Genomic DNA, 13,625 nt, shown 5'->3' on the forward strand with positions numbered 1-13,625 from the left:
ATTGCCCTTAAAATTTGTAACTGGTAGTCACACAAGATAGTCAAAGAAATTGCTCATAGAAACACTACACAACAAAAAGTGAGTGTACATTAAAGTCCAACAGTGAAACCTTTCGTGATTACACTACTTGTGAGGAGAAATGCCAACTTCCTGCTGCTGTATCACTGATGTATGCAGAAAAATCACCAACTTTTTGTGTATGTGTAACTGCTATGATGACAGTCAGGGTCCTCACCTCCTATCTGAAGTGAAATGGATATTACAGATAGTGCTTCTCTTCTGGACTCTCAAAAAAATGCCATACCACATTTACCATAACATCCAGAAAATTATTTTTGGTATCATACCAAGTCTGATGAACTGGGGTGGCCACTAAACAGATGAATGACCTCTGATGAATGCTGCTCTGATCATAAGCTGCTCCAAAAGGTCTAGATCTTTCATATCATTCAATCAAGATTATTTTGCAAACTCATACTTCCAAAGGTGTTCTGGCTGGACAGGGAGCAGCCCCTGTCCATGGTGCTCACCTCCTCAGCCCAAACAAACTAGATACAGGCATGAGGTTGAGACAGATGAATTTCTGGCCACAGCCCTGAGCAATTAGGTATTCAATGGGCTCCTGCATCTGCTGGTACTCTGCCAACATGAAGCTACAAAGCTAGATAATAGTTTGCCCATTTGTTATACATCTTGGAGACTTCCACTTTAGGAAACTGGACACAGTGGAACAAAGGTATATGAGCAAATTTCCATTTTGGGCCAAAGTGCTGAATTCAGGCCTTCTCTTCAAAGTATTTTTAACTTATGCACCTAAGATGATTGGTTTTATAACACTGTGCAAGGCTTGTACTTGATTATTTCAGAAATCTGATGAACTACTATTGATTCCTGAGAGACAGCAGCAACGTGAATTTCAACAACTTCTAGGCAGAGAAGATAAAAGGCCATTTACTCCTGCTTTTTTAAAAAAAGTCCTATTTTGCTGATCCTTGAGGCTAACAAAACAGTTGTAAAGGACAAGAAAAAGAACTACACAAGGTGGTTTCACAGTTTTGTTTTAGGACATTAGTAAAGAAGCCTCTGTCACGTATATTAAGTTTCACAGAATCTTCACGACTCTCAAGAGCCTTCTTGACAGAGAATAAAGACTTGGAAAAAAGCAAGCACTATGGGAAAAGCTATAGCTCTGCTATATGAAAAGGATTTGACTAAAAATGCATTTAAATTTTTTTTTATTGGAATATTTTTAATTAAAACAGCATTCAAAATTCAAGAAAAGAAAGTTCTTTATTCAGTACCAAAGACTGAGAAAAGACTCAAAAGGCCTGAGTAGAAATGTCTTTCCTCTCAAAAACAAAGAAACCCCCTGGTTTTTTACAATCTTGAGTAGAATTTTTGCAGCTGGCAAAAACTGTGATAAAATTTCACAGTTCAGAAAGCCTTCAGCACTTCAATAAACCAGTCTGATGAAATTCGGAGATACAGCAAGTGGACAATAACACCTGTGAATAAGTTAATTTCAATCCAATATTCTGATCTATAAACAATGATGAGGTCTGAATTTCTTTGATGAAGAAAATTAAATCTAGGTTCAAATTAAAAAAGCCTAGATGACTTGTCTAAGAAAAGAAAACCAGATGAATGTGTGAGCTGCAAAGTAAACATCCTTGAATCACCGGTAACTTAAGGATGACTGAAGTGACAAAGTTGAATTCTAGGCCTTGATAACAGGAGTGCTGAATTTTCATCAGTTTTCAGACTGCACCTGTTTCAGAAGATACTACTTCTGAAAGCCAGTTTATCTTAAGAGTATGCTATTGTCATATGAAAGCATGTCCTACAAAGTCACTGCTCTAGCCCATCTTGCCTCCTCTTGCAGAACATTAGTTGGGTTAGTTTTTCCTCTCCTCTCCCAGAACAACTCAACTTAGACAAGTGCAAGAGAGATACTAGCAGCTGCAGCTACCAATTAAATCAACTCAATTATCATGTAGAAACACACCCTAATACATCCTACCCCCTAAGCAGGCTGCTAGGCTGGCAGGGTGTCATACCCAACATACTGTTATTCTGCCTCTCAAATCTTCAAAGCTAACTCAAACTACTACATTAATGTTGCGCTGTGACCTCTAAACACAGCACAGGCGTTTCAACAGTTTCAAAGTTTTCACCTATAAACCAGATGAATGAACACCAGGTTCAAACTCATTTTTCACCTTGAAATCTGGTTCAACCAAGGTAATGGAACACAGCAACATACAAAACAGGGAATACAGAAAATGAGCTGAAGTCAAACAGGAGTTTTCTCCATTAGGAACAGAAAGCATGGAGATCCTCAGGAAGAACTTAACTTTTCTAAAGCAAGAGTTGTATTTGTTAAAAGCATTTTTGACTAAATAAGAGCTTACCCAGTTGTTTTTTTTGCCAGCATAGATTTCCATGTTTTCTCCATACTGGGGCTCTTCCAGTAAAGTCTGATACTCAAACATGAGCCGAGAGCTCTCCCGCAATCGGCTGCACTGAAATTGGTGATACTGCTGCACAAGCTCTTTCACAACAAGCAGGAGGCATTCAGGGTTTGAAGGATTCCAGGAAGCTAAATTCTGTTGAGTGAAAAAGAACAAAGAGCAAAATTGTTTACAGCAATAAAAGACAAGCGATCCCCCTTCCGTACTGATACCAGAGGCACAAATGCACGTGGAACCTTTGTGACAAAGCTAAACCGTAACATTAGAATACAAAGATTCTACCATGCTTTGGAAGAAAGCCAGGTGAAACAGCAGAAGCTTAATATCAAATAAGAGACGTACCATGAAACTGATAACAGGGCTACTACCAGACTTATATAAGCCCAAATTACCATTCTATTCTTTCCTAAAATTATACTGTTGCATCTGGGAACTGGCAAAGTTTTAATTAAATTAAAACTGATACATAACACACAAGCATTAGGTAAGTAACCTTGCACAGTAAATGATTCAAAAAGCAGTCAACCAAATGAATATAGCAAATTAACACCAACTACAGAAACTGCTCTGCTCCGTTATCTCAAACAGTGGCTACCTTCCCAGTGGTAGAGAAAATGGGTTCTTGTCTCTTGCCTCAGCCTTGTGATTTATTTCACCTTAACTGTCTCTTCACTAGAATTACCTTGACTCACCCCCTTAACACAAATGTCACCTGTATACAGAATCTCTTTAATATGCCTGGCAGAATTTTTTATTACAGGTTCACTGTATTTCAAGAAATACAGCTAACAGAAATAAAAATGATAATACAATTAAGATAACTGTGTCAGTAACATTGTTACCACTCCTATAATTGGCTTAGATCAGTCTTCTGTGCACAGTAGGTTTTAATCAGGAAGTACTTGGTGTTACAAACCATACCTAATGTGACCAATGTTGCATGCCTACATCTAGTTGACCAAAAATGGACCTATGTGAAAGACAAAGGAAGACTCGCCCTGCAGTCCATGCTGTTAGGACAAGAGACAGCACTGATTGAAAGCACTCAGGTGCTCATATGCTTTGTGCTACGATCTTCTTAGCAGTTTTCTTGACACAACCTCAGAGCATGTTAATACAATCATGTGGCTTTTGGTGAGCTTTGAGTATAAGCAAAATTAATTAGCATTTCATAGAATCATGTTTGGGTTGGTAGGGCCCTTAAAGATCATATAGCTCAGGGGACAGACATCTTCCATTAGACCAGAGTGCTCAAAGCACCTTCCAACCTGGCCTTCGAAACTTCCAAGGATAAGGTATCAACAGCTTCTCTCTGCAACTGTTCCAGTGCCTCTCACTCCACTCTCACAGTGAATAATTTCTTCCTTATATCTGATTTTAATTTATCCTAGTTCAATTTAAAGCCACTACTCTTTCTCCCACCACACCATGCTGCTGCAAAAACTCCCTTTCCAGCTCTCTTGAGGGCCCATTTAGGTACTAGAAGGGTGCACATCACACAGACATTTGACAATAAACTAGCTGCAACAGAATTTTAAATTCCATGAATTGTACAGTGAACATTAAGAAACTCAGAACTAGCAAAGATATCTGCATTTTACAACTAAGTGATGATATAATATAGCAGCTTCATAAAATTTCTTATCCATATTTGTATTCACTGTAGTTAGATGCCATGTTACTTCTTTAAGTTGCATTTGCAGATATTTCATAAACAAATTCATATTTTGTGTAACGCTAAAAGTAATAAATACAAGTAACAAACACAAGTAAATGGGTTGCACAGAGAAATTGTTGAGTCTCTCATTGAGATACTCAAAACTTGACTGAACAAGGACCTGGACAGTTTGATCTATTTGATCCTGCCCAGGCAGGGCAACTGGGCTAATGATCTCTACCTAAAGGCTCCTTCCAACTTCAGCTAGTTTTAGCTTTATGAAGAGGTTTACAAAAAGCTCAGACTGATACAGGATCTTAGCAAGGTGAGACTCCACAGCTCTGAAAAGAAACAGATGAGTTTGTGTATAAATTTTGTCTTCTGATACCCTGCAAAGGCAGACAGAAAGCTTAATCAGTTACTCAACCAGGCACCATGCTTCAGCTCTACAATGAAATTTACTCATAGCCGGATCTCTAAGATAGCTATTTCCATTAAAAAGGGTCATACATTTTATTATTTTCAATGACTTTAGATATATTCCTATGGAATAGTTTCATACAGACTTCAGTATATGTGTATGATGGCTTAATATTTCAAGTTTCTCTTTCCACAATGTTATACTTTTTTCCTATTAAAGTAATATATATAAGATCTTACCAAAATGAATTTCTCATTTTCAGCATCATCGCTTAAAATGTACCAGTCTAACCTGTCAGTGAAAGCAACAGGAAGTATGTATTTCTGTGTTTTACATGCATGAACAGCTACAGGATAGAACTGTATTCCTATTTTCCTGCTCACTCTAATTCTGGTAGAAAGGGCTGCTCAACATGACTGAAACGCAATCCTTGAACCTATGCCCTTAAAAGTGTCACAGACTTCACATTTGACCACAGCTTGATGTAAAAGTACTGTTTTCTCCCCCTTCTAGACAGTTGGAACTACTTATGGCAATGATAATATTCCCATTTTATATCTTAAACATAAGCTTCATTCCAGAGGAATTGGTGACATACTAATATAATTCATATAAGTTGCTCAAGTACTACAGAGTGACTCAAAACTTTGTTCTACCTTGTCTGCCACCTACAGCTGGTAAAAATTTGTTTGCAACTTGAACCCATTTAAGTTTACCCAATTCTACAAAATACTAGAGAAAAATCTGTCAGGTAGACAGCATCTTCTAGGAAACACATTTTCTATCATGCAGTCTGAAACCAGACTACATATAACCTTAAATTTCCTGTTCCCAAGCTGCTGCTCAAATAAAACATTTCCAGAAAGCCAGAGGATGTAATATGCCAGTATGTATTGATATCAGCCAGACAAGTGGGAATAACCTTTCCTCCTAATGACATTGGTATAACACAATAGAAATGTTCTGTCAAAGGAAATGACCAACAGTATTTTAATAACTGACCTAAATGCAACTGAACCTTTTGTTTTTTAAATAACATTACACTACAGAACAAAAAAAAAAGAGCAAGAGGAAATCCATTGTCATTTGTGCAGCACAGAGCTAAAGGAGTGCTCTTTCCAAAGATTTCAAGAACACTGAATCAAAATAGTGTTTGTTCTGTATTGACTTAAAGCTACAGGAATTCAAATTAATGATTTGATTGTAGGATCCTTACTAAACACGCTCATTCAACAACTCAAGTTTCAAAGTACAAATTGGTTATAAAAACAAATCATGTGGAGAACAATTCAACTACTCACCCAAGACATACATGAATTATAAGGGATTCTCACTGATGAATGAAGAAACATACAAGGGCTACACAAATTTTCTGAAACAAGTTGTGATTTATATAAAATATTTTTAGCTTTAGAATTATATTATTGTAGTGCATGTTATTTGGCATTTTGCCACTACATTTCCATCCATTTTGTTAACTTTGCAGAAGAGCTGTACTTTTCACAAGATCTAAACTCATAAATTTTAACACAAACACTACTGAATAGAATGCCATGTTTATGCATGAAATTTATTTTTGCATATCTTAGTGTAACTTATTTGCCCTAAGCACTAGGTTCATTCACCTAAAAATACTTTTAAGCAACTTCACTGTAATCCAATTTCAACAGGATGTCAAAGTAAGTGCTATATTGTTCTCAGTCTCAAACAGCACCTTCTTTAACTTTCCTTCTGTTTTTGAAATCAAAGATAAAGTAAACAACTACCTGTAAAATACATTGTTGAACTCTAAGGCAGAATTTGATTTGTCAAGTTTATCCCTTTCAGAGTGTCTACATTGCTACAATTTCAGCATCATAGAGAGTCTTCTGAGGACACAATTAGTCAATTTAGTTGATGATAGTGTCCCTGAAACAGTAAGCTGACCTTCTTCTTTAGAGGCAACAGACCTTCTAAATAAGATTTTATTTAGTAATGCAGTATTGTATGCACTATTAGATTGTGGAAGTCAGCAAAATCTTAATCTTGGATCAAAAAGAGTAGTAACCTGTATTTTCTGATTGTTTGCCTGAAGGCTGCATTCCAGCTCTAACCTACCCAGCACTTTAAAAGACTGTAGATAAGAAGATTTAAAACATTAGAAGAACTGAGGTTTGGTGTTTGTGTTTCATGGCTTCAAGTTCTGCTACAAAACTCAGGTCTTGTGTAAGTATTAAAATCTGATGCAACTTCAAGATTTTGAGGTTTAGTCGTTAAAACTTTAGAAAAACCCTGGGAATAAGAACAGAGACAGATTACTGAAGCCAAGAAGGTATGAAAAACCCAAATACAGAAATAACAGGACACTTATGTATATAGAAAAAGCCTTGTTGCTTTCAGTGGTTTATTTCAAAACTTGCTCACAAATCTATATATTATCATTTTACCAAAGTCACATGCACACTGAAAAGAGTTGTTTTTTTTCCTGAATTCACTGTAAAATTTGTGAGTAAAATGAATTTTATAGAGACCAAAATTATCACAGTGACTGGGGTATTGACAGACTAAGTTACATATTTCACTCAATAAATCTTGTCTAATTTGAAATGAGATTTCTGCAGGCTTTCCAAAGAGTTAATAAAATTTAACAGAACAATCATTAATGCATTTAAAATAAAGAAATCCAGACTTGGATACAATCCCTCGCCTTGTTTGCCAACAGATATCTTTAAATGACCTCTGCAGTACAAGCTCCCTAAGTTGCTCAATAGTTAGCCAGTTAGACTGAAAGTGGCTCACTGTACATTATACCAGTATGAATCAATCCAAACTGCATCTGCAACTAGTTCTGCATTCATGCTGATCTCACATGATGGCCTACATGCACAACTCAGATTGGCCAGGACCATCATTAATGTTATCATTTTTCCAGTCTATCATTGAAGAACTTACCTGTCTTTTCTGAGCACACAGATGGAGGCTCAAATAAACAATTCTCTTCTGTCTAGACACTGCTTGCATGTCTCAATGATCTCCACTAACACTAGGAGCAACTTTATGCATCAGACCTTAATTTCAACCTTTCAGTTTTTAATTTCAGCATTTTTTTGGCTTTGCCCTACTGTAACTTGTGGAATTTTCATTTTCTAAAAAGATCAACTGTTGCTTCATCTGAAGTACAGAAGTTTTAGTAGCAGGTTTAGTAGCACCCAAAGATGACTTTATATTCTTGTGGACACAAAAGTCTGGTAATGTCATCTGGAACGACTGGGTAAACCCCATTTTTCCAGTTAGGGAACGAATGAAAAATGATCTACAGGAATAAATCCAAAACTGACTGCAGAAAAAGTAATGGAGAACTTCCATATGACAGAGACCAGACTCCAGAAGCATCACAGCCCACACACTTGTAGCTACTGTCATACAGAAGATGGCCAATAACTATTTACCTATCCATAAATAAGCAATTCAATGTAAGGAAGTTAAATGCTCCTTCATAGTAGAAGCTTTCCTGACTGACATTTTTTATTATAAAACAAAGTTTCAGGATAAGGTCTTTAAGGAAACAGTTATCTAGACTTTGAAGTGATTAACCAATAAGTATGCACATCCACTAAGTTTGCCCTCTAGCTCATGCTGTATGGCAGCAGGAATAGAAAAAATAGAATTCAATTATTATAGAAAGATTAATAGACCATAGGCATCCATCAAACTGTGTCTACACTGGAGAAATCCAAGTGATTCAGGAGATCTGTTCTGACGATCTGCCAGATATTAAGTTAAACAATCTCACCAAGGAGCATTGATTTTCACTAAGAAGTATAACCTCAGAGATTTTGTCGGGCTGCAAATTCAATTTGTGAATTCCCTGGCTCCTGATCCTGTCTGCTGACAGAAGTTGGCTGCATAGTAAGTGAACAGTTTGATAGGAAAAGGTTTTTTGACATTCAGACATGACCAGTGTTGAGAAAATGAATTCACTTAAAGTTGGTATAAAAGGCAGAGTAGAGCTGTTATAAGGCCACCCACAGAGTGCAATTTAAGCCATTTCAACAGTAACTCATTTAAATGAGTAGCAATGACACCAGCTGGATTTCCAAAAGAGACAAGGAAAATTTGCAGCTTGACACTATCAGTTCTAGTGAGATCTTACAGGTGAGGCAAGTGAAAAACCACCATCAAAGTAACTTCTCAGCACTATTAGCAAAAACATGCAGAGTTTAGCTTTCCAAAGATGCCGTACTATTCAACTTCTGGCAAAGAAACCACATTTAAATTTTGCTCTGAAACATTCTGTGCTTTGTATTCTTCCCTTTATCCTTCCAAAAAAGTTAATCAAGAACCTATGCAAGCTACTCAGTATCCATGAATAACGATTCCCCTTTTTTTCACAATACAATGGGCCTCATGTTCCATAAAGCTGCTAATTCACAGACTCCTTATTGCTTATTTCATAACTCCAGGCAATGTCGGCAGCAAACTGTAATTCTACACTATCAAAAATGAAATATGGTAACAATTTCTAATTGATTTGAAGTTGTTTTTCTTTGAAATGTGTTTAAATACCCAGGTTGCCAGAATATCTTCCAGGAATGTGATTTTAAAGGAGACAGATTGTAACTGTTTTTCCTGGCTATACTACAGGAAATAACAGCAAGATCTTTTTTTAAGTTAGTGTACTTCTATATTTCTAAGCAAGAAATTAACTTTCATGAGAAAATGTCAGTAAACAAAACCTCCCAAGCCCGTAACAGTGGTAATGCATTTCTATAGCATCTTTCATCCAGAATTATCATAAAGAATAATGTTAAGCACAGATTTGCATTTTGTTTATATCTCTGCACACCACATGCACACAACTTGAATCCTACAGCGGCTTAAAATCAGTAGCAATGCAAGTTTCTACCCAAAATGAGAAAGATCACAGTGTGATATTAGCACTTCTCCTCTGCATAAATACAGAGGAGATACTGGTCCAGTGGTTACAGCACTGGCCTAGAAATTGGCATATCTGGTTTCAGTCCTCGCTTTGCTCTACTCTTCATAGGCCACCACAGGGAAATTGCTCACAGAAAAAGGCACAGGATAATTATCTACCATATGCTCACATCTTTCTATCAACAGATATATTTCACAGTATTTGCAGGGCTGGAGTGTTATAACAACTTCAAAGGCTTCAGTTTCTTAGCAGCCAGCACTTAAACATCCTACAGGCTGCAGCTTCAAATCAATCACTGTAAACCTACATGCCATCTACTTGTCATCTTGTTTTCACAGGTTCTTCATATCCCTCTCCCCCAAAGCACCACTGGAACAACCTTCTGGAGTGATCTTCTTGAAATGATCATTTTTGGGCCCAAGCAAACATCAAAACTTAACATTTCATAAAAACAGTTCAACTCTGGAGCACTTCTGTCATTGCAAATACAACCAAAGAATTTACAGATCTCGTGTGCTCTGCTGCTGTGAATACCAGAAAAAAACGTTTGCACAAAGCAAAGCTTGGGATTGTCAGAATTTATTTTAAATTTTATTTTTGGCAAGAGGCTGTGAAAACTGGATACAGAAATTAGAATAGATTATAAACACTTAATTGAAATCTGAAATACCTGAAGGCCTTGAATTAGCAAGAAAATACAGAGCAGGAAAACATAATAAGAAATTAATTCTGCTTTCAGAAAAGCATCTTATGCCGCACATGAAATTATTTTCCCTGTTTTTCTTCCACTGGCTACACTGTGATTCTTGATAAATGATCCAATACCCAATGCAGCTCTGTAACAGATGCCAGCAAATTTGACCCATGGAAAACATTCTTTTGCATTCACCTAGAAAAAATGCAAAACTGCCCCTCAAGTACCATTCACCCAAAAAAGGAGTAAACTCAGCTTCCAAATGTTACTACAAGGTTTTTCTACTTCCTGCTGAAGGAACAGTGAAGAGAGAGCTGATCTTGCTAAGTTAAGGGTACTCAGGAGATCCAGAATTTGTGAAGCTGAGCCCAGGAGAACATTTTTATGTTGTGCACTTTTCCTGAAAGAGCTCGCCTGTTTCTCCGGCAGAGCTCTCTTAGAAGATAGTCAGACCCTTAAAAGCTACAACTGCCTACTATCTAATTAATCTCCTAAAGACTTGGCATGCATAAGCATTTCTTGTCCTACTTTGCTAAAGAATTACAGCAAGTTTTGTTTCTTTCCAGACCTCTCAGCACACCTCTCTCAGAAAGCAGATGACACTTTTACCTGATGCAAGAGGGAATTCCTTAATTCCTTCAGCATGTATTAAATTCTATGTTAGTGAATTCAATGCCCTAATCATTAGTTTCTCCATGTGAGTACACTGCACCGTCTTCCCCTGGGAGCTGGCTACCAGAGGTTTACATATTTAACCAGACATGGCAAGTAAAAGGAACAAAGCATGAAGACAAGAAAAATTCCCCCACAAGAGATAGGCATGTACATCTTATAGCTAAAGACTCACCATGCCATGATGGCAGTGTGAACAGACCTCAACTCCTCAGACCCTCAGTGGACCAGAGAACAGACCACTGTTAATGCATCACCTCGAGAGTTCCTTTCAAATACCAAGTCTTTCACTCTTATCAGCTCTTGAGGTTTTTTCCTTTCCTGTCAACACAAGTAATTTTAGCTACAGCAAAAAGGCAGAACCTTCACAGCTAATGTTTTGGATAGCATCCACTAACATCCCTTGAGTATTTATCGTCGAATGATACAGGCAGAATTGTTTTCTTCTAACCATTTTTCCTCTTCCAAAATCCCACAAATTAAAAATCAATGTGTAACACGGTGGACCTCACTGTCATGAGAGCAGTATTGCCATTTTATTTTCACATCTGTACTACAAGAGGGTTTATAAGATCTTGAAAATACAGTCCTTAAGAAAACACGAAATAATTTTGATTTCCATTATCTTACAATTTACACAAAGGTATTTCTCTACCATACCGGAATAATGATTGCACTTAGTTACCTCTTCTCAAAAAAACAGCATGAAAACACTCTTTTGGTTCCTTTATGAAAGCAAAATCTGCATCTCTAGGAAGATGGGTATATGGCAGAATTCATGTAAAACTGTACGAACACTTATACTGCAAACCAAAGACTCAAGATGTTGACTAAATTTGAATTATATTTCTGTAGTTATCTCTAAAAAAGAGCAGATATGGCTGAGGAACTGAAATAGAAGATAGAAAGGAAACACAGACCTAAAAGAATGTAAAGAATAAGTAACACAAAGAAAGGTTTTGAAAAAAAAACAGGCTGAAACTTAGACTGGTAAAAAGGAAAGAAAATATATCTTCAGCCCTCCTCCATTTAGGGAAATAAATAGATCTTTTGAAAATCACCCTGAGTGCAAAGACATTTATTTCTTTGCCCCAACTATATCTTCTGAAGGAAAGAATCTTCAGGGTATCAAACTTAAACTAATTTCATTGGAGAAAAGTGCAATTACAAATTATAACAGAATTCACAACCCAGAATTAATCAAATTCAAAACTGCATTATTAGACAGAATGACCATTTCTAACTGTCCTTCCATAATTAGTTAATTTAAAAGTTTTTTCTACTTGAATATTCATGAGCAATGACCAACTTCCTCTACAGAAAAATGAATTATAATGGCACATCAAAGTGAATTCAATGGGCATACTACACAGAATTTAAATTTATTCTCAATTCAGGAAGATTGTCCTAGAGTTAGTGTTTTCTCTCAAAAAAACCCCCCACTCCTACCCAAGCCCCTTGGAAATGTTTCTACAAAGCTAACAAGCTTTTGCCTTCAAGACATGCAATTTCTTACTGTTTCTAGAGTTCTTGAGAACTCGAGAACAAACTTGAGAGTGGAATGTATTGTGACAGTAACACCACACAAGGGTCAGAATCCTTTCATTTTCCACTAGTTTTTCTGATAATATTTTTTTCACCATTTTTAACAAAACACTGCTCAAAAAGAAGTATGATTATATATTAATAAACTGAAGCAAAAAATAGTCAGAGTACATTACCAGTTTACTGGTTTACATTAAAGAATTATAAATGCCAACGCATTGTCATTGTACTCCCAGACTTCCACCTAAAAGATGTTCTGCTTTCATATGTCTGGCTTGGGATATCCAGCTTAGCATATTTGGTATGAACTATGGCTCAAAAGTGAATGATTTGCTGGAATTCATTATACCACCCTTACTATTAGCAAGGATTGCATTTCCTGCAAAGGAAAGTCATGCAAGCCTAAACATATTTTTCAGCATTTTACATTAAGATTTAAGCATCCTGTTATTCTGGTCCAAACTTCTGGCCCATCTGAATCTACAGCCATGAAAAACATGGTCAAACTCGTACAACAAATGAAAATTATTTTTTTCCTATAACAATGCTGTGAATGAAAAGCCATAAAATGTTTTCTCCTCCTATTTTACTAGTGCACAATGATTAAGTCTTTCATAACACACGCTTTAGTATGGCAGAAAAACATTTTCTTCCACTTTGCCATTTTTCAGTCAAACATCCATGCATATTCCTAATGCTCTCCAATAACTAGTCTTCCCTGGACTGAAATACTATATTTTAAAAGCTAATATTCTGGATTTTTCATATTCTAGGGAGAAATCACATTATCAGAGAAGCTTGTGCCAAAAAATGAAAGGAAATGTTTCCCCCTGGAGCCCTTTATAAAACTAATGGAATTAATTTTGCCTTCCACACCAGGAAGATTTAAGCAAGATTGGCAAAACTACCTAGCTTAACAGATATTTTGTTCCTTGAAATTAAAAAAGTATTATCAAACTATAGACCTTTTTTTTTTAAATTTCTGGATTCGCTAGGTGAAAAGTTCAGCCAAAATGCTGCAATTAAGTAAAGCACAGCTTTCAACCTCAGCATATTCTGTTCTGCTTATGCTTTGAGATAGAAAGACACATTTTATAAACTGTTCTAGGAAATGCTGAAGTTTGGCAAAAAGAGAGGTAAATATATGCAGTAATTTTACATTAATAGAAAATGACAAAAGTAATATAATGTAGCTAACCATGTCTCAGCCCTATAAATATTAACAACTCTGGACAAAAAGGACAGAA

General features: G+C 36.4%; 1 protein-coding gene across 1 annotated transcript in view; it reads right to left on the reverse strand.

The window, feature by feature from the left end:
- BABAM2 (BRISC and BRCA1 A complex member 2) overlaps window positions 1-13,625 on the reverse strand; it is a 160,710-nt gene that overhangs the window by 108,280 nt on the left and 38,805 nt on the right. Inside the window, exon 5 of the mRNA XM_014877255.2 lies at window positions 2,412-2,606. Within this exon, the coding sequence (XP_014732741.1) occupies window positions 2,412-2,606 (195 nt within the window). The remainder of the gene's footprint in view (window positions 1-2,411; window positions 2,607-13,625) is intronic.

Source organism: Sturnus vulgaris, chromosome 3, assembly GCF_052056855.1.
Source record: "Sturnus vulgaris isolate bStuVul1 chromosome 3, bStuVul1.hap1, whole genome shotgun sequence".
Lineage (NCBI taxonomy): Eukaryota > Metazoa > Chordata > Aves > Passeriformes > Sturnidae > Sturnus > Sturnus vulgaris.